This window comes from Phyllobates terribilis, unplaced genomic scaffold (genome assembly GCF_046119375.1).
Source record: "Phyllobates terribilis strain yellow unplaced genomic scaffold, ASM4611937v1 Scaffold_5__5_contigs__length_657084704, whole genome shotgun sequence".
NCBI classification, from domain to species: domain Eukaryota; kingdom Metazoa; phylum Chordata; class Amphibia; order Anura; family Dendrobatidae; genus Phyllobates; species Phyllobates terribilis.
In genome coordinates this window covers 397,061,464-397,085,253 of record NW_027362765.1, presented here as the reverse complement: position 1 = coordinate 397,085,253, position 23,790 = coordinate 397,061,464, and the positions used below count along the sequence as shown (strand labels likewise).

The window sequence follows — 23,790 nt, the reverse complement described above, 5'->3', positions numbered from 1 at the left end:
GATGGGGTGTTAGTACTGGTACCCACAGCCGAGAGTAAGTTCATGGCCAAGTGGCAAGGACCATATGAGATTCGAGAAAAAGTGGGGGAGGTAAATTACCGGGTGTATCAGCCCGGAAGGAGGAAACCTGAGCAGCTTTACCATGTAAACCTGCTAAAGCCTTGGAAAGATCGAGAGTGTTTAGTTACAGATGTCACTCCGGGCATATCACCAGAGAGTTCTCTACCTTCAGCCAGGGAAGCATCCGTGGGGGAGGTCAGGATAAGTGATGCCCTCACTAAACAGCAGCGACGGGAGGCTCGCTCGCTGGTGCAGCACAATACCGGCGTGTTCTCAGAGCTACCAGGTAGGACAACGGTTATCCAACATGACATTGTCACCGAACCTGGGGTACGGGTACGAATAAGACCGTACCGGGTACCCGAGGCCCGGAGGCAAGCCATCAAGGCTGAGGTAAAACAAATGCTTCAGTTAGGCGTCATAGAGGAATCACGGAGTGAGTGGGCTAGCCCCATAGTACTGATTCCAAAACCAGACGGCTCATTACGCTTCTGTAACGATTTTCGGAAATTGAATGAAGTGTCAAAGTTCGACCTTTATACAATGCCCCGGGTGGACGAGCTGATTGAGAGACTGGGGCAGGCCCAGTACTTTACCACGCTCGATCTCACCAGGGGTTACTGGCAGGTACCTCTCGCAGATTCGGCGAAGGAAAAGACCGCCTTCGAAACTCCAGAGGGTCTATACCACTATGTGGTCTTACCTTTTGGGTTACATGGGGCCCCGGCTACATTTCAGAGGTTGATGGACATAGTGCTCAAGCCTCATCAGGAGTACGCATCCGCGTATCTAGATGATATTATCATCTTTAGCACTGACTGGCATACGCACCTATCACAGGTACAAGCGGTGCTGGATTTTCTCAGAGCCGCAGGGTTAACGGCAAACCCAAAAAAATGTGCGATAGGGCTAGAGGAAGCCCAATATTTGGGGTATGTGATAGGCCGAGGAGCTATCAAGCCCCAAATCAATAAAGTTGAGGCTATAAAAAACTGGCCTAAACCGTCAAGTACAAAACAGGTGAGGGCGTTCCTTGGCATCCTTGGGTATTACCGCCGGTTTATACCTAATTTTGCTGGGCGAACGGCGGCCCTGACCGATCTCTTGAAGGGAAAAAAATCGGTAATGGTTCGGTGGAACCCTCAGGCAGAAGAAGCTTTTAAGTCCATGAAGTTGGCCCTCTGTGGACAGCCGGTCCTCATCAGCCCCAACTTCAAGGAAACCTTCATTGTACAGACAGATGCCTCGGAGGTAGGCCTAGGGGTGGTATTGTCACAAAAAGTGAATGGTGAAGAGCACCCGGTCACCTACTTGAGTAGAAAACTTGTCCCGGCAGAGAAAAACTATAGCGTGGTAGAGAAGGAGTGTTTGGCTATTAAGTGGGCCTTGGAATCACTACGTTATTATTTACTCGGGCGTCAGTTCCGCTTGGTGACGGACCACTCACCCTTGGTATGGATGAGGAATGCCAAGGAGAGGAATGCGCGAGTCACCAGGTGGTTCCCGTCACTGCAAAATTTCAGTTTCTCTGTAGAACATCGCCCTGGGAAGTTGCAAGCAAAAGCGGATGCCCTGTCCCGGGCACCCTGTATGGTGGCAAATGTTCAACCCCACAAGTTTGAACAGAGGGGGGGGGATATGTGAGGCAGTGACCGGGATCGTATACGAGGGACGTTATATATCCCCCAGAATGTGTACAGAGACCTATTAAAATCCATTGGAGTGCATTGCAGTCACACACACAGCTGCGGCTGCAAAGCAGGAATGAAGGTGAGCAATGACCTGGTCAGACTACCTGGCTAAGGCAAATTAAGTAAAACCCGGCAGGGCCTTCATTTCTTGGAGGAGGTCACAGGAGGCAGTGGGGCGGCCTCCTCCCTCCAACCCGGGTTTTCCAGTGGCTCTTGCCACAGGTCCTTTAAAACTCCTGCACTAACTATTAGTGTTGTTCTTTGTTGCAACCTGCTAGGAGCATAGCAGGGAAGCTCAGCAGTATTGAGGGAGGCTGAACCACTGCCTGGGAAGGCTCTGCACCTGTCAGGCTCTGAGCGGCCCGGTGTGGCCGTTGTCCCCGGCAACCATTGTGTATGGACTTTCTGGTAACCCGGCTGCGAACGGGAGGACTTTCTGTTAACCCGTGAGTTGCTGAAATAAAAGCTGTTTATGTTGGATTTGCTTGGGTCACGGCCTCAGTTACTGCACGGTGTGAACACCACCGCCTTACAATATATATATATATACACTGTAATTTACTAATGTACTTGTGTTAGCAAAGAGTCTCCAATGTCCCCATTTCACTATTGGTCCTGGCAGCTCAACTTTGGGCCCTTTGGTTCGACATAGGAGAGAGCGACCAGTAGGGTGTACAGTGGGGGCTGACTTATTTCTCATTTAAATAATTAGGACAGTCCCTTCTCAGTCACAGTAGATGCATGAACAGAAAACGGGGCTGGCTTAGCTATTGCAATTACCAGTCAGCCAGCTCTCACAAGGCATGTGCCTGCAGAGGAAACACATTTTTCTATGGTCTTCATTAGTAGTATGTTTTACGATCCCATTACTTTATTTTGCAGTTCTGACAGGAGACTTGGACCTGTGATCCTTCGATCGCTAGTTTTGTATAGTGCAATACTACAGTATTGCAGTGCATAGTGTAAATCATGAAGCTCAGCCTATGTTTGGACTTTACAGGAGTAACTAGACGGCCCCCAGCTGCCAGGTAACTCATCTGTACCCAGAAAAAACACAAACGGAGTTCATTAGATCTCTATTCCTGTCATTGTATTCAATGGGGATTTGCCTAAAAAAGGGATTCATACGGAACCCTCGAATGAACTGCAGAAACGCAGTGTGAACATGGCCTGAGGATGAAACTAACCACATGTACATTTCTGGTGAAGAAGATATTAATAAATGGTATTAAGATATCACAGAGTCACTGACCCAGTTTGAAGGATTTTTAAGACTGTGGCTTCATCATTCATATTTACAGCTCGATGCAGATGTTCTCCAGTCATGGGCTCTCCTTTAAAAAAACACAGAAAAGACAATGGAGTATTTCAGTGACACTGGCATTACCAACAACTATGAAATATGTTAAAAATAGTTCAATCTAATTCCTGGGACTTTTGGTACTGCTCTCTCAGATCTATGGGGTGAATTCCTGGCTATTTAGACGTTTGTAAGCCCTGGGCAGGGCAGGGCTGGCTTCTATTTAAACTCCTGAAACTCTATCTCACACTGCCAATTATAATTTATCTTCTCTGGTTCAGTCTTGTGCTTCCAGTTGCTGCTTAGCTTGTTTGTGTTCAAGTTGTCTTAATGCAGCTCGTTTCCTGACCATTCTTTTGCGTTCTGATTTTGTACCTTTTCTGCCCTCCTGGTTCTGACCTGCCTACGTGACCACTCCTGCCAGCCAGTACCATCGGCCAGCAGCTGACTCCATGGCCCCAACCAAGGGGCTCCTGTGTAAGTCCAGATCCCTGTATAGGGGTTAAAAAGTGAAGGTCAGCGCAACCCCTGGGATCTGTTAAACATCTGTCCATGGTAGCTTTTTTTAGAGCTGCAAGGCAAGCACTGACAGCAATGTAGCTATTTGCATAATTATCCTGTGAGCAACGCTTCTTTGGCAAAAACTACAAAAATTAGCACTATATCTCTGGAAAAGTACGGTGGATTTAAAAGAAAAAAAAAACAATTAAAAACGCAGGGTGAGCACCAGGAATGAAATAAGTGAGAGTGAGGAGGGTCAGGAAAGGCATTGAAAAGAGCTCACCCATTGTGCTGCCCCCTGGTGCAGATTCATTAGGTGAGTAAATAAGTAATACACAGTGATGTCACAGTACAGGGATAATACACACAGTGATGTCACAGTACAGGGATAATACGCACAGTGATGTCACAGTACAAGGATAATAAACACAGTGATGTCACAGTACAAGGATAATAAACACAGTGATGTCACAGTACAGGCATAATAAACACAGTGATGTCACAGTACAGGGATAATACGCACAGTGATGTCACAGTACAGGGATAATACGCACAGTGATGTCACAGTACAAGGATAATAAACACAGTGATGTCACAGTACAAGGATAATAAACACAGTGATGTCACAGTACAGGCATAATAAACACAGTGATGTCACAGTACAGGGATAATACGCACAGTGATGTCACAGAGCAAGGATAATAAACACAGTGATGTCACAGTACAAGGATAATAAACACAGTGATGTCACAGTACAGGCATAATAAACACAGTGATGTCACAGTACAGGGATAATACGCACAGTGATGTCACAGTACAGGGATAATACGCACAGTGATGTCACAGTACAGGGATAATACGCACAGTGATGTCACAGTACAGAGATAATACGCACAGTGATGTCACAGTACAGGGATAATACGCACAGTGATGTCACAGTACAGGGATAATACGCACAGTGATGTCACAGTACAGGGATAATACGCACAGTGATGTCACAGTACAGGGATAATACGCACAGTGATGTCACAGTACAGGGATAATACGCACAGTGATGTCACAGTACAGGGATAATACGCACAGTGATGTCACAGTACAGGGATAATACGCACAGTGATGTCACAGTACAGAGATAATACGCACAGTGATGTCACAGTACAGGGATAATACGCACAGTGATGTCACAGTACAGGGATAATACGCACAGTGATGTCACAGTACAGGGATAATACGCACAGTGATGTCACAGTACAAGGATAATACGCACAGTGATGTCACAGTACAGAGATAATAAACACAGTGATGTCACAGTACAGGGATAATACACACAGTGATGTCACAGTACAGAGATAATACACACAGTGATGTCACAGTACAGAGATAATAAACACAGTGATGTCACAGTACAGGGATAATACACACAGTGATGTCACAGCACAGGGATAATAAACACAGTGATGTCACAGCACAGGGATAATAAACACAATGATGTCACAGTACAGGGATAATAAACACAGTGATGTTACAGTACAGGGATAATACACACAGTGATGTCACAGTACAGAGATAATAAACACAGTGATGTCACAGTACAGGGATAATACACACAGTGATGTCACAGCACAGGGATAATACACACAGTGATGTCACAGTACAGGGATAATAAACACAGTGATGTCACAGTACAGGGATAGTACACACAGTGATGTCACAGTACAGCGATAATACACACAGTGATGTCACAGTACAGGGATAATAAACAGTGATGTCACAGTACAGGGATAATACACACAGTGATGTCACAGCACAGGGATAATACACACAATGATGTCACAGTACAGGGATAATAAACACAGTGATGTCAAACTACAGGGATAGTAAACACAGTGATATCACAGTACAGGGATAATACACACAGTGATGTCTCAGTACAGGGATAATACACACAGTGATGTCACAGTACAGGGATAATACACACAGTGATGTCACAGTACAGAGATAATACACACAGTGATGTCACAGTACAGGGATAATACACACAGTGATGTCACAGTACAGGGATAATACACACAGTGATGTCACAGCACAGGGATAATACACACAATGATGTCACAGTACAGGGATAATAAACACAGTGATGTCACAGCACAGGGATAATACACACAATGATGTCACAGTACAGGGATAATAAACACAGTGATGTCACAGTACAGGGATAACACACAGTGATGTCACAGTACAGGGATAATACACACAATGATGTCACAGTACAGGGATAATAAACAGTGATGTCACAGTACAGGGATAATACACACAGTGATGTCACAGCACAGGGATAATACACACAGTGATGTCACAGCACAGGGATAATACACACAATGATGTCACAGTACAGGGATAATAAACACAGTGATGTCAAACTACAGGGATAATACACACAGTGATGTCTCAGTACAGGGATAATACACACAGTGATGTCACAGTACAGGGATAATACACACAGTGATGTCACAGTACAGAGATAATACACACAATGATGTCACAGTACAGGGATAATACGCACAGTGATGTCACAGTACAGGGATAATACGCACAGTGATGTCACAGTACAGGGATAATACGCACAGTGATGTCACAGTACAGGGATAATACGCACAGTGATGTCACAGTACAGGGATAATACGCACAGTGATGTCACAGTACAAGGATAATACACACAGTGATGTCACAGTACAGAGATAATAAACACAGTGATGTCACAGTACAGGGGTAATACACACAGTGATGTCACAGTACAGAGATAATACACACAGTGATGTCACAGTACAGGGATAATACACACAGTGATGTCACAGCACAGGGATAATAAACACAGTGATGTCACAGCACAGGGATAATAAACACAATGATGTCACAGTACAGGGATAATAAACACAGTGATGTCACAGCACAGGGATAATAAACACAATGATGTCACAGTACAGGGATAATAAACACAGTGATGTTACAGTACAGGGATAATACACACAGTGATGTCACAGTACAGAGATAATAAACACAGTGATGTCACAGTACAGGGATAATACACACAGTGATGTCACAGCACAGGGATAATACACACAGTGATGTCACAGTACAGGGATAATAAACACAGTGATGTCACAGTACAGGGATAGTACACACAGTGATGTCACAGTACAGCGATAATACACACAGTGATGTCACAGTACAGGGATAATAAACAGTGATGTCACAGTACAGGGATAATACACACAGTGATGTCACAGCACAGGGATAATACACACAATGATGTCACAGTACAGGGATAATAAACACAGTGATGTCAAACTACAGGGATAGTAAACACAGTGATATCACAGTACAGGGATAATACACACAGTGATGTCTCAGTACAGGGATAATACACACAGTGATGTCACAGTACAGGGATAATACACACAGTGATGTCACAGTACAGAGATAATACACACAGTGATGTCACAGTACAGGGATAATACACACAGTGATGTCACAGCACAGGGATAATACACACAATGATGTCACAGTACAGGGATAATAAACACAGTGATGTCACAGCACAGGGATAATACACACAATGATGTCACAGTACAGGGATAATAAACACAGTGATGTCACAGTACAGGGATAACACACAGTGATGTCACAGTACAGGGATAATACACACAATGATGTCACAGTACAGGGATAATAAACAGTGATGTCACAGTACAGGGATAATACACACAGTGATGTCACAGCACAGGGATAATACACACAGTGATGTCACAGCACAGGGATAATACACACAATGATGTCACAGTACAGGGATAATAAACACAGTGATGTCAAACTACAGGGATAGTAAACACAGTGATATCACAGTACAGGGATAATACACACAGTGATGTCTCAGTACAGGGATAATACACACAGTGATGTCACAGTACAGGGATAATACACACAGTGATGTCACAGTACAGAGATAATACACACAGTGATGTCACAGTACAGGGATAATACACACAGTGATGTCACAGCACAGGGATAATACACACAATGATGTCACAGTACAGGGATAATAAACACAGTGATGTCACAGCACAGGGATAATACACACAAAGATGTCACAGTACAGGGATAATAAACACAGTGATGTCACAGTACAGGGATAACACACAGTGATGTCACAGTACAGGGATAATACACACAATGATGTCACAGTACAGGGATAATAAACAGTGTTGTCACAGTACAAGGATAATACACACAGTGATGTCACAGTACAGAGATAATACACACAGTGATGTCACAGTACAGGGATAACACAGAGTGATGTCACAGTACAGGGATAATAAACACAATGATGTCACAGTACAGGGATAATAAACACAGTGATGTCACAGTACAGGGATAACACACACAGTGATGTCACAGTACAGGGATAACACACACAGTGATGTCACAGTACAGGGATAATAAACACAGTGATGTTACAGTACAGGGATAATAAACACAGTGATGTCACAGTACAGGGATAATACACACAGTGATGTCACAGTACAGGGATAATAAACACAGTGATGTCACAGTACAGGGATAATAAACACAGTGATGTCACAGTACAGGGATAACACACACAGTGATGTTACAGTACAGGGATAACACACAGTGATGTCACAGTACAGGGATAATAAACACAGTGATGTCACAGTACAGAGATAATACACAAAGTGATGTTACAGTACAGGGATAATACACAGTGATGTCACAGTACAGGGATAATAAACACAGTGATCTCATAGTACAAGGATAATACACACAGTGATGTCACAGAACAGGGATAATAGACACAGTGATGTCACAGTACAGGGATAATAATCACAGTGATGTCACAGTACAGGGAAAATAATCACAGTGATGTCACAGAACAGGGATAATAAACACAGTGATGTCACAGTACAGGGAAAATAAACACAGTGATGTCACAGTACAGGGATAATACACATAGTGATGTCACAGTACAGGGATAATAATCAGTGATGTCACAGTACAGGGATAACACACAGTGATGTCACAGTACAGGGATAATAAACATAGTGATGTCACAGTACAGGGATAATAAACACAGTGATGTCACAGTACAGGGATAATACACACAGTGATGTCACAGAATAGGGATAATAAACACAGTGATGTCACAGTACAGGGATAATAAACACAGTGATGTCACAGAACAGGGATAAACACAGTGATGTTACAGTACAGGGATGATAATCACAGCGATGTCACAGTACAGGGATAATAATCAGAGTGATGTCACAGTACAGAGATAATAAACACAGTGATGTCACAGTACAGAGATAATAATCACAGTGATGTCACAGTATAGAGAAAATACACAAAGTGATGTCACAGTACTGGGATAATAAACATTCGGTGCACTATACATGAATGATGACATCACTGTTTGCATTTTTTGTGCTGTAAATAAGTGATGTCACACTGCAAGAATACTGCACACAGTGATTTCACAGTTCATGGAAATAATAATAGTAATAAAATAACATGGAAATATTTCACGTAAAAAGGCGACATCACAGCAAAGAAAAAAATGTCACAAAATAATACTGCATATAGCTGGTTCACAAGTAATAACAGGGCTCCATAATTGCGCCCCCTTTTTCTTTGCCTTTTCGTTAAACCATTCTCTCCTCCTGTTTTTGACAGCTGCATTTTAACACTTTTCTGTGACTCATCTGACAACACAGAATATTTATTACGTCCCGTTTCTCCTTTTTTATTTATACATATTAATTAATATTATGTCACGTATAATATTGTTTATCTGTCATTTATTATTTACTTTTCAGAGTGCAATTTCACAACGGGGCAGATGCAGATTCCTTAGGTTTATTTTAGTCTATATAACATGTTCAGAGACATTTTTTTTTATTCAGATACAAGATATCTGCCCCTGGGAAAGTGTAAAAACGTTAGTAAGTCAGCCGCCCTCTGCAAGACGGAAGATGGAACAATGCTAATTAGGACGGCGGATGGCATGGGCTGTCAAGGCGATGTAAGTAAAATTCCCAAAAGAAGGTACATGTCACAAAAATACAATGCTAAGAAAATGTGGAAAACTTGGTCCTGGTAAAAAAAAAGCATATATATATTATATACACACACACTGCTCAAAAAATAAAGGGAACACTCAAATAACACATCCTAGATCTGAATGAATGAAATATTCTCATTGAATTCTTTGTTCTGTACAAAGTTGAATGTGCTGACAACAAAATCACACAAAAATCATCAATGGAAATCAAATTTATTAACCAATGGAGGCCTGGATTTGGAGTCACCCCCAAAATTAAAGTGAAAAAACACACTACAGGCTGATCCAACTTTGATGTAATGTCCTTAAAACAAGTCAAAATGAGGCTCAGTATTGTGTGTGGCCTCCACGTGCCTGTATGACCTCCCTACAACGCCTGGGCATGCTCCTGATGAGGCTGAGTATTGTGTGTGGCCTCCACGTGCCTGTATGACCTCCCTACAACGCCTGGGCATGCTCCTGATGAGGTTTCGGATGGTCTCCTGTGGGATCTCCTCCCAGACCTGGACTAAAGCATCCACCAACTCCTGGACAGTCTGTGGTGCAACGTGACGTTGGTGGATGGAGAGAGACATGATGTCCCAGATGTGCTCAATCGGATTCAGGTCTGGGGAACGGACGGGCCAGTCCATAGCTTCAATGCCTTCATCTTGCAGGAACTGCTGACACACTCCAGCCACATGAGGTCTGGCATTGTCCTGCATTAGGAGGAACCCAGGGCCAACCGCACCAGCATATGGTCTCACAAGGGGTCTGAGGATCTCATCTCGGTACCTAATGGCAGTCAGGCTACCTCTGGCGAGCACATGGAGAGCTGTGCGGCCCTCCAAAGAAATGCCACCCCACACCATTACTGACCCACTGCCAAACCGGTCATGCTGAAGGATGTTGCAGGCAGCAGATCACTCTCCACGGCGTCTCCAGACTGTCACGTCTGTCACATGTGCTCAGTGTGAACCTGCTTTCATCTGTGAAGAGCACAGGGCGCCAGTGGCGACTTGGCCAATCCTGGTGTTCTGTGGCAAATGCCAAGCGTCCTGCACGGTGTTGGGCTGTGAGCACAACCCCCATCTGTGCACGTTGGGCCCTCATACCATCCTCATGGAGTCGGTTTCTAACAGTTTGTGCAGGCACATGCACATTTGTGGCCTGCTGGAGGTCATTTTGCAGGGCTCTGGCAGTGCTCCTCCTGTTCCTCCTTGCACAAAGGCGGAGGTAACGGTCCTGCTGCTGGGTTGTTTCCCTCCTACGGCCCCCTCCACATCTCCTGGTGTACAGGCCTGTCTCCTGGTAGCGCCTCCAGCCTCTGGACACTACGCTGACAGACACAGCAAACCTTCTTGCCACAGCTCGCATTGATGTGCTATCCTGGATGAGCTGCACTACCTGAGCAACTTCTGTGGGTGGTAGAGTCCGTCTCATGCTACCATGAGTGTAAAAGCACAACCAACATTCAAAAGTGACCAAAACATCAGCCAGAAAGCATTGGTACTGAGATGTGGCCTGTGGTCTCCACCTGAAGAACCACTCCTTTATTGAGGGTGTCTTGATAATTGCCAATAATCTCCATCTATTGTCTATTCCATTTGCACAACAGCATGTGAAATTGATTGTCAATCAGTGTTGCTTCCTAAGTGGACAGTTTGATTTCACAGAAGTTTGATTTACTTGGAGTTATATTCTGTTGTTTAACTGTTCCCTTAATTTTTTTGAGCAGTGTATATATATATATATATTTTATATATTTTTCATTTCTGTAATAATACAATTTTTTCTTTTGTTCCCTTGATAACGGAGACGTGGTGCTAAATGACACATCACAATGCCTCCAAATAATGCCAACTCATTCTTGTTTTTCCTGCTCTCGTACTTACCTTAAAGAAAACCTATCATTTGCCATAAATATGATATTTTTTCACCTGGTGTAAATGCTTCTGTTCTCTAGAATCTGGTGATGTTTTTCTTATGTCCCTGTGCCTCTCGGCTCCTGAGATATGGACCCTCTAATTCTGTTATTTGCAAAATCTGGTCTTTCTCAATACGCCTTCCACGACAGCATTGGAGGATGTTGTCCACGCCCTATTGGGGGACAGGAACATAGAGAGATTAAAAGCCCCTCCCCACCGTCAATCCCCAGTGTTTTCCTGTCCCCCTTGGGGCATGGAGAGATCCTGCAGTGCTGTCGGGCAGCGCTGTATTTCCTTTACCTGTGTGGAAGGCAGTGGTCGGTCGGGGTGATCCCTCCTTGCTCCTTGCTGTTCCCCTTTGGGGGGACCACCCTGGTTTCCTGCGCCCCACTGAGGGTAAAGCAAGCCAGGGGATCATTCATGCCGGAGGCCGCTCCCGCCCTCCGGCATCTCCTCCTTCCTGGAGCGTGGTTGCCGCGCGCACGGGCATCCCCGCGCGCGCGCACCGGATGTGGCTTCGCCGCGAGCCGGATGTGACACCGGAAGTGGCGTCACCGCGCGCGCACCGGAAGTGGCGGCGTCGCCGCGGGCCCTGCCGCTCCGGCCTGAGCATTCCACGATGCATGTGGATTCCACGCTCCTGAACCGGCGGGCGGTTGGGCGCGCACGCGCCGGGTGACTTCACTGCGGCCATCGCTCCGGTCGGGCCGTTCCACGAGGGACGCTGAATGACAGGACCAAAGGCCCATACCAAACCTGGATTGGCCCTTTAAAGTGACCGGAAAGGGGAGGGGACTGAGGTCCCTTGCTGGGAGGCACGGTTTTATTTAAAACCCGCCTGAAGACACCAAAAGGTAAGGCTATTTCCACCATATTCCCACTATGGAAGGTGATAGGTCCTGTACTCCTGCATCTGCAGAGCCCAGCATGCCCTCGGCTACAGTGAGTAGTACTTGGGTAGTCACTATGGGGTTATCTCGGCCTTCTTTTAAGATGACACTAGATCTCCCCTCCTTCTATTTCACATGGGTCCCCTTATCTTCCCATTTCTTAGGAGGACAAGGCCTCCGCTTCTAAGAAGGATAAGACCAGCACCGTAGATGTGACATCTGTACAAAAAAGTTGTCCTCATACTATAAGAAGAAGCTGTGTCAGCCCTGTACGGATAAAATAATTAGAGAGGAAGATCCAAGAGTTAGACTCAGATGTGGTCTCTATGGAGGCTAGTAGCTCAGCCTCTGATGATTTTAAAGAATTGGCATCCATAGGGCCTGCCAAAGAAATCGAAACCGATAGATATTATTTTTCCTCGGACAACTTAGAGGATCTACTGGACGCAGTTAGAGGCACTATGGGGCTGGAGGAAGTGGAGGTTCCCTGTTCTGTTCAGGACGAGATGTTTAGGGGTCTTAAAACCAAAAAACAGACTGGGTTTCCAGTCCATGAGGTAATTAGGGATCTCATCCGACAGGAATAGGAGTCCCCGGAAAATCGCCTCACCACCCCTTCGGAATTAAAACATAGGTTTCCGTTAGAGGGTGATGGTTTTGAATGGGAAGTCCCTAAAGTAGACATCCAGGTGGCTAGGGTAGTGAGAAAAACCTCACTTCCCTTTGAGGACTCGTCCCAATTAAAGGATCCTTTGGACAGCAAAATGGAAAGCGTCCTTAAAAAATCATGGGAAACCTCCTCTGCCTCTCTCAAAGTCAATATTTCCTCGACTTGTGTGGCCAGATCCCTCTTCAAATGGCTGACCCAACTGGAGGAACACCTGTCTCAGGGTACGTCCAGGGCAGACCTACTTGACTCCATCCCTCTCCTTCAAAAAGCCACAGGTTTCTTAGCGGACGCCTCGGCTGAGTCAGTCCGGATCGCGGCCAGGGCAGTTGTCCTGTCCAATACTGCTCGCCGTGCACTATGGCTCAAAACATGGAGTGGGGACGTCACCTCTAAAGTCAAGCTCTGTTCCATTCCATTCCAAGGAAAATATGTATTTGGCCCAGCCCTGGATGAAATCCTGGAAAAGGCCTCGGACAGGAAGAAAACACTTCCTGAACAGAAACAGGCTAAGAAACGTTCCTTTCGGCCTTCCCAAAGTCACCCCTCACAGTAGAGAGGAAAGGGAAAATCTGGGCGCTGGAGCTATCCCAAAGGCGGCAAGGGTCGCAACATCCTTGTACCCCAGCAACAACACCAGCAGGACAGGCAATGACTTGGTCCGTGTAGGGGGGCGGCTTTCGAATTTCTTTCCCCAGTGGCAGGCAATATCTTCCTGCCAGTGGATCCTCAATACCATCGAGGAGGGTCTTCTATTGTAATTCGAGAGTCGCCCCCCCTCAGATCCTGAGGGTCACGTCACTTCCCTCTCGGGGGGCTCGGGATCTCCTATCGGTCGCCCTAAAAAACCTTCTGGATTCGGGAGTGGTGTCTCTAGTTCCCTCTGGCCAGGAGGGGACGGGTCACTACTCAAAAATATTCCTAATACGGAAGCCATCAGGGACCCCACGCATCATAATCAACCTGAAGTCCCTAAACCATCACATCAAATACCTGTCTATATGGAGTCTATAAATTATAATCAACTATTCCTCTAATAGGGAAAGACTTCGTCATGGCAACTATAGATTTAAAGGATGCGTACTACCATGTGCCGATTCATCAGTCCCACAGAAAGTTCCTGCGGTTTGCAGTCCTCAGGGACAATATAACAGTTCACTACCAGTACAACGTACTGCCCTTCGGCATCTCTTCAGCACCCCGGGTGTTTACGAAGATCATGGCAGAAGTCATCGCACTCATCCAGAAACAGGGCGTGTGCATAATTCCATACTTGGATGACATGTGGATTGTCGCTCACTCAGTAGCAGCTCTCAATCTTCATGTCTCTATAACCTTAAGGACCCTACGGTCTCTAGGTTGGATTCCAAACCTAAAAAAATCAGAACTCCTCCCTTCATCAAGGAGGAAATTCCTTGGTGCATCACTGGACTCCAACAAACAGATGTCCTTTCTACCATTGGAGCATCAGACAGCTCTCAGATCCAAAATCTCAAATTTCTGACGCCAAGAGAATCCAACGTTAAGAGCGACAATGTCTGTATTGGGGTCTATGACAGCCTGTATCAAGTCGGTGTTGTGGGCTCAGGCCCACTCAAGGCCTCTCCAGGATCATATCCTAAGATCCTGGAACAGACAAAGGGACTCACTAAACATACGGTTCAGGACCCCCTGTCGGATAAAAGCTTCTCTTTTTTGGTGGCTAAGCTCCCGAAATCTTCAGAGGGTTATTTCTTGGACCCAGGACCCTCTGATTACAGTGACTACCGACACCAGTCTAAGAGGCTGGGGAGCTACGGTGGCCCAGATTCCCTTTCAAGGCAGATGGAGTCCCGAGATCAGTTGCAGATCTTCCAACTTCAGGGAGCTAATGGCGGTAGAAAAAACGCTCAGAGCGGCAGTCGACTTAATCCAGGGTTCTCACATCAAGATTCTCTCGGACAACGTGACCACAGTTGCCTTCCTTCATCATCAAGGAGGTACGAAGGTACACAGCCTAAAACAGATTGCAGGCCGAATATTTTTTTGGGCAGATCATCATCTCCTATCACTTTCAGCAATCCACCTGAAAGGCTCAAACAACGTCCAAGCAGACTTTCTAAGCAGGGAAGATATCCAGCCAGGAGAATGGAGCCTGAATCCTCAGATTTTCCAGTCGCTGGTAACCAAATGGGGTCTCCCCGAGGTAGATCTCTTTGCCAGTCGGTCAAACACAAAACTTCCCCTCTTCTTTTCTTTGGACAGACTGGACAAGGCCATGAATTTGGACGCATTAGCCCATCCCTGGCATTTCAGGCTGGTCTATGCGTTCCCTCCGATACCGCTGATAGCAAGAACCATCCAGAAAGTCAGGATAGAGAGAGTGGCAACATTTCTGGTGGCCCCTCTGTGGCCCAAAAGGCCTTGGTTCGGGGCCATCACAGAACTCTGCCTAGAGGGTCCGGTGATACTACCACAGGTCAACAATCTTCTCTCTCAAGGGCCCCTGTTCCATCCCAATCCTCAGTGGCTAAACCTGGCAGCCTGGTTACTGAAGCCGAGATCTTAAGATCCAAAGGTCTCTCGGAAGAAGTTATAAAAACTCTTCAACAGTGTAGGAAGCCAGTAACCAACGCGATATATGGCAAAATATGGAAAAAATTCCTATCATGGTACGCTCCGGATACTCCTGATACGTCACATCCCAACATTGCTCGGATCCTTGATTTTCTACAGAGTGGATCGGAGTTGGGTCTCAAACCCAGCACTCTTAAGGTGCAGATTTCGACCAAGATTTAGCCTCTCATAGGTGGATCAAGAGATTCATAACTTCAGCACTCAGACTTCACCCAAAAATTCAGTCTCAGGTCCCATCCTGGGATCTAAATGTGGTACTCAAGGGTTTAACCTTCTCTCCTTTTGAGCCTCTATCCCCTAGCTCAATACAGACTCTCTCTCATAAGACTGCCTTCTTAGTAGCCATCACTTCAGCACGGAGAGTAGGAGAGCTTCAGGCCCTTTCTATCAGAGAACCTAACATGAATGTGACCAAAGATAGAATTACGCTTCGCCTGGACCCTTCCTTTCTCCCAAATGTAGTTACGGATTTCCAACGTTCCCAGGAAATCATCCTTCCCTCCTTCTGCCAGAAACCTTCCAATCCAAAGGAAGCAAAGTTCCACCTCCTAGATGTCCTTTATTATCTTCAACAAACTGAGTCTTGGAGATTGGATGGGAACCTAGTTATACAGCACTCAGGGCAGAACAGAGGAAGGAAGGCAGCTAAATCCACAATAGCAAACTGGATCAAAAAGGCAATTGGGGAAGCCTATAACAACCAACAAATTAATCCACCGATTGCCTTAAAGGCTCATTCTACCAGATCCACATCAACTTCATGGGCCGAAAGAGCGGGCGCTTCTACTGAGCAGATTTGCAGGGCAGCTACATGGTCTTCCCTTCATACGTTTTCTAAACATTATAGATTAGACTTATCATCCACTAGGGATTTAGCCTTTGGTAGGAAAGTCCTACAAGCTATTGTTCCTCCCTAATAAAATATTGTTGGTATTCCTCCAATGCTGTCGTGGAAGGATTATTGAGAAAGTAGAATTAGTCCTTACCGGTAATTCGGTTTCTAGAAGCCTTCCACGACAGCACTAATTTCCTTCCCTATGGATTCCATATAACTGTCAGGTAACCATTTTTCCAGGTGATCTTGGTAAACACTGCGGATTGACGGTGGGGAGGGGCTTTTAAACTCTCTATGTTCCTGTCCCCCAATAGGGCATGGACAACATCCTCCAATGCTGTCGTGGAAGGCTTCTAGAAACCGAATTACCGGTAAGGACTAATTCTATTTTTTAACCAAGTAGGCGTGGTCATCAAGAAGACTACTATAAAGAATTAAGGACCACGCCCATTTGGCTAACAAGACTAGATTTACCTACAGGGAAGAACTGTCCATATATCAGAAATGGAGAGAAGCTGGAACAAAAGAAAACCGTCACATTCAGGAAAACAGTGACATATGCACCAAATAAAAAACTATAAATATTTACGAAAAGTGACGGAACTTCTTTAAAATACATTCAATACTTTATGCCCCTTTCATTTACCCCTGAGATAGGGCTCTTGTATATGACCGTAGTTTCGGTGTGAGCGAGATCCCAAAAAAAAACAATGCATCGCACTGGAACCAATCTTGTTGTCTGGGGCCGTCCGCATGTCAGATTTTTTCCTCGGAGGAAAAAAAAAATCGTACCATGCATCCGCAAATCGGAGCGCACTCGAAGTCAATGGTTCCGTTAAAAAAAAAAAAAATCGGACCATACTCTGATGACATCTGAGTGTGGTCCGATTTTCACGAACAGACTGCATGGCAGACAGACTGCCCAAGAAAGTTTGCAGAACCTGGGTTCAGAAGTCAGTAGAGAAATGGAAGCCAGATTGAGGTCCTGTGAGCATCATTGCTCCACTCTTGTTCCATTCATCATTCACATGACTGCTGCAGCCAATCAGTGGTAACATGCCGCGTACATGCTGGCATCACCGATGAGGCTAGTAACTGGCTGTAGCGGCCACAAGAATAAATTAAAGTATGTGACCACTTCCGGGAGAAGCAGATATGGGAGAGGCTCCACTCTATTTGATTGACAGGTCTCTCTCTATCCACACATGAGAGTGGTGCAGGGAGAAGCCAGCCGGGGTGGAGACGGACTGGTCACATCTATTCACTATGGTGCCAGGCCGGCTCTTCAAACTATGGAGCATGTCAGAGAAAAGCATAACCAGGCTGCAATCCTACTGCCAGGCTCTCATTCACACTGCCTGTGGTTTGGGCACCATGAAGTGACTGACAGGTTCTCTTTCAACCATGACATAGTGTTGGCAATATTTTTATAATTCCTGGTAAATCCTTTTAAAATTGTATCTTTAGGAGTGTACTGCTCCCGGCTTCCTGCTTGCCAGGGGGGCGGCTGTGCTCCTAAAAATTGCCAGTTCAGACCACTGGGATGGTCGCACCACTGATCTGAACTATGCAAATTTCAAGGCTGCTAACAGAGAGAGCTTTGCCTCTGCAGCATGGAAGACATGGCGATCCTAGTGATCTGGTTAGTTTCACAGCAGCGAAAACAGGCTATAAATCATAGAGCGCGCTCACACTGCACGCTCTTTAAACCTTAAATGGGTGATCCAATCTCCAAGATCCTATCCCAATATGTAACACCTGTAATAGTAATAATATTACCAAATACCTCCAATTAGAAAAGTAGTATAGTTCTTCTGATTCGCTATGTCGCTTTCCCCATTTGCAAGGCATTGCAGCAGATTACGTATCCATGGTTACGATCACTAACAAGTAACTGTCACTACTTGAGTCGTCGGAACCATGGCTACCTAAGCTACTGCAATGCCCTGCACATGGGGTAAGCGACATAGCTAATCAGAAGAACTATACTACATTTCTAATTGGAGGTATTTGCTAATATTATTATTATTACACCGACGACATATTTGGGATAGGATCTTGGAGATGGGAATACCCCTTTAATGACTTGGCACCACAAGCAGTTGTCAGTCAAGCACAGGAAGGTAGGGCTGGGTGAGGAATAGAGCTGGGGAGGCAGTGGCTTGCGAAAGTTTTTTCTCTTAAATCCGGGATTTCAAACTCAAAACACAGAGAGGGCCAACATGGAAAACTTGGACAAAGTAACGGGCCAACCATATAAAAAGTAATGGGCCCCACATAGTCCTCCATACAGAATAATGGGCCCCACATAGTCCTCCATACAGTATAATGGGCCCCACATAGTCCTCCATACAGAATAATGGGCCCCACATAGTCCTCCATACAGAATATTGGGCCCCACATAGTCCTCCATACAGAATAATGGGCCCCACATAGTCCTCCATACAGAATAATGGGTCCCACATAGTCTTCCATACAGAATAATGGGCCCCACATAGTCCTCCATACAGAATAATGGGCCCCACATAGTCCTCCATACAGAATAATTGGCCCCACATAGTCCTCCATACAGAATAATGGGCCCCACATAGTCCTCCATACAGTATAATGGGCCCCACATAGTCCTCCATACAGTATAATGGGCCCCACATTGTCCTCCATACAGAATAATGGGCCTCACATAGTCTTCCATACAGAATAATGGGCCCCACATAGTCCTCCATACAGTATAATGGGCCCCACATAGTCCTCCATACAGAATAATGGGCCCCACATAGTCCTCCATACAGTATAATGGGCCCCACATAGTCCTCCATACAGAATAATGGGCCCCACATAGTCCTCCATACAGAATATTGGGCCCCACATAGTCCTCCATACAGAATATTGGGCCCCACATAGTCCTCCATACAGAATAATGGGCCCCACATAGTCCTCCATACAGAATAATGGGTCCCACATAGTCTTCCATACAGAATAATGGGCCCCACATAGTCCTCCATACAGAATAATGGGCCCCACATAGTCCTCCATACAGAATAATTGGCCCCACATAGTCCTCCATACAGAATAATGGGCCCCACATAGTCCTCCATACAGTATAATGGGCCCCACATAGTCCTCCATACAGTATAATGGGCCCTACGTAGTCCTCCATACAGAATAATGGGCCTCACATAGTCCTCCATACAGAATAATGGGCCCCACATAGTCCTCCATACAGTATAATGGGCCCCACATAGTCCTCCATACAGAATAATGGGCCCCACATAGTCCTCCATACAGAATAATGGGCCCCACATAGTCCTCCATACAGTATAATGGGCCCCATGTAGTCCTCCATACAGAATAATGGGCCCCACATAGTCCTCCATACAGTATAATGGGCCCCACGTAGTCCTCCATACAGTATAATGGGCCCCACGTAGTCCTCCGTACAGAATAATGGGCCCCACATAGTCCTCCATACAGTATAATGGGCCCCACATAGTCCTCCACACAGAATAATGGGCCCCACATAGTCCTCCACACAGAATAATGGGCCCCACATAGTCCTCCATACAGTATAATGGGACCCATGTAGTCCTCCATACAGTATAATGGGCCCCACGTAGTCCTCCATACAGAATAATGGGCCCCACATTGTCCTCCATACAGTATAATGGCCCCACATAGTCCTCCATACAGAATAATGGCTCCCACATAGTCCTCCATACAGTATAATGGGCCCCATGTAGTCCTCCATACAGAATAATGGGCCCCACATTGTCCTCCATACAGTATAATGGCCCCACATAGTCCTCCATACAGTATAATGGGCCCCCACATAGTCCTCCATACAGTATAAAGGGCCCCATGTAGTCCTCCATACAGTATAATGGGCCCCACGTAGTCCTCCATACAGAATAATGGGCCCCACATTGTCCTCCATACAGTATAATGGGCCCCACATAGTCCTCCATACAGAATAATGGGCCCCACATAGTCCTCCATACAGAATAATGGCCCCACATAGTCCTCCATACAGAATAATGGGCCCCACATAGTCCTCCATACAGTATAATGGGCCCCACGTAGTCCTCCATACAGTATAATGGGCCCCACATAGTCCTCCATACAGAATAATGGGCCCCACATAGTCCTCCATACAGTATAATGGGCCCCACGTAGTCCTCCATACAGAATAATGGGCCCCACATAGTCCTCCATACAGTATAATGGGCCCCACGTAGTCCTCCATACAGTATAATGGGCCCCACGTAGTCCTCCGTACAGAATAATGGGACCCATGTAGTCCTCCATACAGTATAATGGGCCCCACGTAGTCCTCCATACAGAATAATGGGCCCCACATTGTCCTCCATACAGTATAATGGCCCCACATAGTCCTCCATACAGAATAATGGCTCCCACATAGTCCTCCATACAGTATAATGGGCCCCATGTAGTCCTCCATACAGAATAATGGGCCCCACATTGTCCTCCATACAGTATAATGGCCCCACATAGTCCTCCATACAGTATAATGGGCCCCCACATAGTCCTCCATACAGTATAAAGGGCCCCATGTAGTCCTCCATACAGTATAATGGGCCCCACGTAGTCCTCCATACAGAATAATGGGCCCCACATTGTCCTCCATACAGTATAATGGGCCCCACATAGTCCTCCATACAGTATAATGGGCCCCACATAGTCCTCCATACAGAATAATGGGCCCCACATAGTCCTCCATACAGAATAATGGCCCCACATAGTCCTCCATACAGAATAATGGGCCCCACATAGTCCTCCATACAGTATAATGGGCCCCACGTAGTCCTCCATACAGAATAATGGGCCCCACATATATCGCCTATAGTGAGTGGATCCTGTATTATCAGCTGGGTGTTATCAGTCATTGTAATCCTGCCTCTGATGATAATGAGCCTTTTGAAAACTTTTCCTGAAGGGATAGGAAGTATGAGCCTTAAAAAGCCGCAGTGGCCGGTGTGAAAATTGCAAGATTGCTAATTTTGTTTTTAATAAAGATCGTGATATAAAAAAAAAAACATTGTCAAAATGTAAAAAAAATAAAATAAAATAAATGCAACACAAAAACCTGATTTCAACAATGGGTTTTTCGCCTGATCGCTTCCCTCTTCATTTCGTCTGCAGCCGGTGAATTGTGATCTTGGAGACTATTAGCTGGATTTGCTGACACAATGGACATTGTCCTGTGTAACACACTTTCTCCAGCTCGGAAGCATCATCGGTGTAAAATAGACATCCCTGTATCCTGCCTTTAAACAGATTTGTAGCTTAGAAGTGGGAGAAGCGTAGAGAATTGAATGAGAGCGGATTTAGATAGCTGACATGATGGAAGTGTGGGATGCAGCGGCCCCGGCACAATACCTTCTCAGGAACTGCAGCAGATTGCTTAAAATGCTGCAGCGGCGAGATTACACTCCTTTACAGACTTTTACCCCGGTAATGCTAGAATGTGTGTGAGCGCAGGAGTATGTCGCATTATACAGACCCATAGCGGAAAACCTAGAACAATAGTGTGTAAAATGGGCAGAAGGACCAATGTAACGTGTCATACATACGCCGAGGCTTCTGCAAACATTGAATATAGGATTCTTTTTTTTTCCCTTTTCTTTATTTTTGTAAATTTTTAAAAAACAAAAATGAGCAAGATTTATTCAGAAAGAAGAATCCTGAATAGAGATCACCTTATACATCCAGACGTAAAGAGTCCAAGTATGCTGAAATGTCATAGATGACACTGTAATCTAAAACTTATATAAGGGCATGTTCACATGTAGTGGGTTTTTTTTTTTTTTTTTCCTGCAGGTTATAGCCATTTTTTTTCCCCCGTCGGTGCTGGCACATTCTGTCCTTCATTATTAGGATCCCAATGATCCATTGCATGTGCCCCTAAAAATGATCTTTATTCATTGCTCTGCTACAGACCAACCTCGCTAACTCGAATCCTCTTCCTTTGATTGATGGAGCCGGATTAGAGAGCACGCAGCGGGCGTTGTGGTTGGTCAGTACATGCCACCAATTGGGCCACTTAGAAAAGTAGAGGAGGCGAAGAAATGTCAGCTCTCGGAAAAACCGTGAACACAACCCTTAAGGTACTCTAAATGTGCTTCCATGGCATTCAGTGTCTCCGGACTTGTCTCCCTTGGGACGTCATTAGTTGGCAATTGCAAAAAGGAGCTGCCAGCAGCGGATCTTGATGATTTGCCCAAGTGCGTGAACCCATTTATCCACTCTGTGATTTCCATTATTACACTATTTTTCTTTCTTGGTGTTGCAATTTCAACATAGATTAGTGTATTATTATGAATAGGAGATAACTATTGATTATGGCAATATCACTTTAAGCAGGTCAGGTGGTTGCCTAAAGCTCTAGTAAGATGGGTGCACAGAGCATAAGAAAAGCTCCGCTTTTAGGGTTTGTTCACACATGGTGAATTTGCTGCAAGTTTTCAATTAAGAATGTGAAAATGGAACATACCAGGTGTATTATCATAGCAGCAAATGGATGAGATTTAAAGAAATCACATTCACACGCTGCAGTAAGAATCTGCAAGAAACTGACCAGCAATTTATGATGTGGATTTCCACAATGGATTTCACCCTTTTCTAAAATAAAGAGGTGAAATCTGTGACAAATCTGCATCAACAGTGGACACAAATCCACATATAACACATGCAGATTTTGATATGCATTTGCTGCAAATCAATAGGCAATGTAACATTTGCTCCTGAGCACTTATCCTTAAAGGAGGTATTTCAATCTTCAAGATCTTATCCCAAGATGCAGTAAGTGTACTAATAATAATAGTAGCAAAAAAATCCAATTAGAAATGTAGTATAGTTCTTCTGATTCGCTATGTCGCTTACCCCATGTGCAAAGCATTGCAGTAGCTTAGGTATCCATGGTTACAACTACTAACAACTAACTGTATATAGTTAAATAGTAAATAATGGTAGTAACCATGGATACCTAAGCTGCTGTAATGTCCTGCACATGGGGTAAGCGACATCGCGAATCAGAAGAATTATACTACATATCTAATTGAAGGTATGTGCTAATAATATTATTACTACACCTACTACATATTGAGATAGGATCTTGGAGATGGGAATTAACCTTTAAGTATATGAGCACAAGATGTATTTTAGACGCTCAT

General features: G+C 45.1%; 1 protein-coding gene across 4 annotated transcripts in view; it reads right to left on the bottom strand.

The window, feature by feature from the left end:
* The window catches only part of FANK1 (fibronectin type III and ankyrin repeat domains 1), a 113,788-nt gene that overhangs the window by 44,799 nt on the left and 45,199 nt on the right, over positions 1–23,790 (bottom strand). For all 4 annotated transcript variants that reach the window (XM_073685051.1, XM_073685050.1, XM_073685053.1 and 1 more), the window contains exon 4: positions 3,004–3,085. In XM_073685051.1, the coding sequence (XP_073541152.1) occupies positions 3,004–3,085 (82 nt within the window). The remainder of the gene's footprint in view (positions 1–3,003; positions 3,086–23,790) is intronic.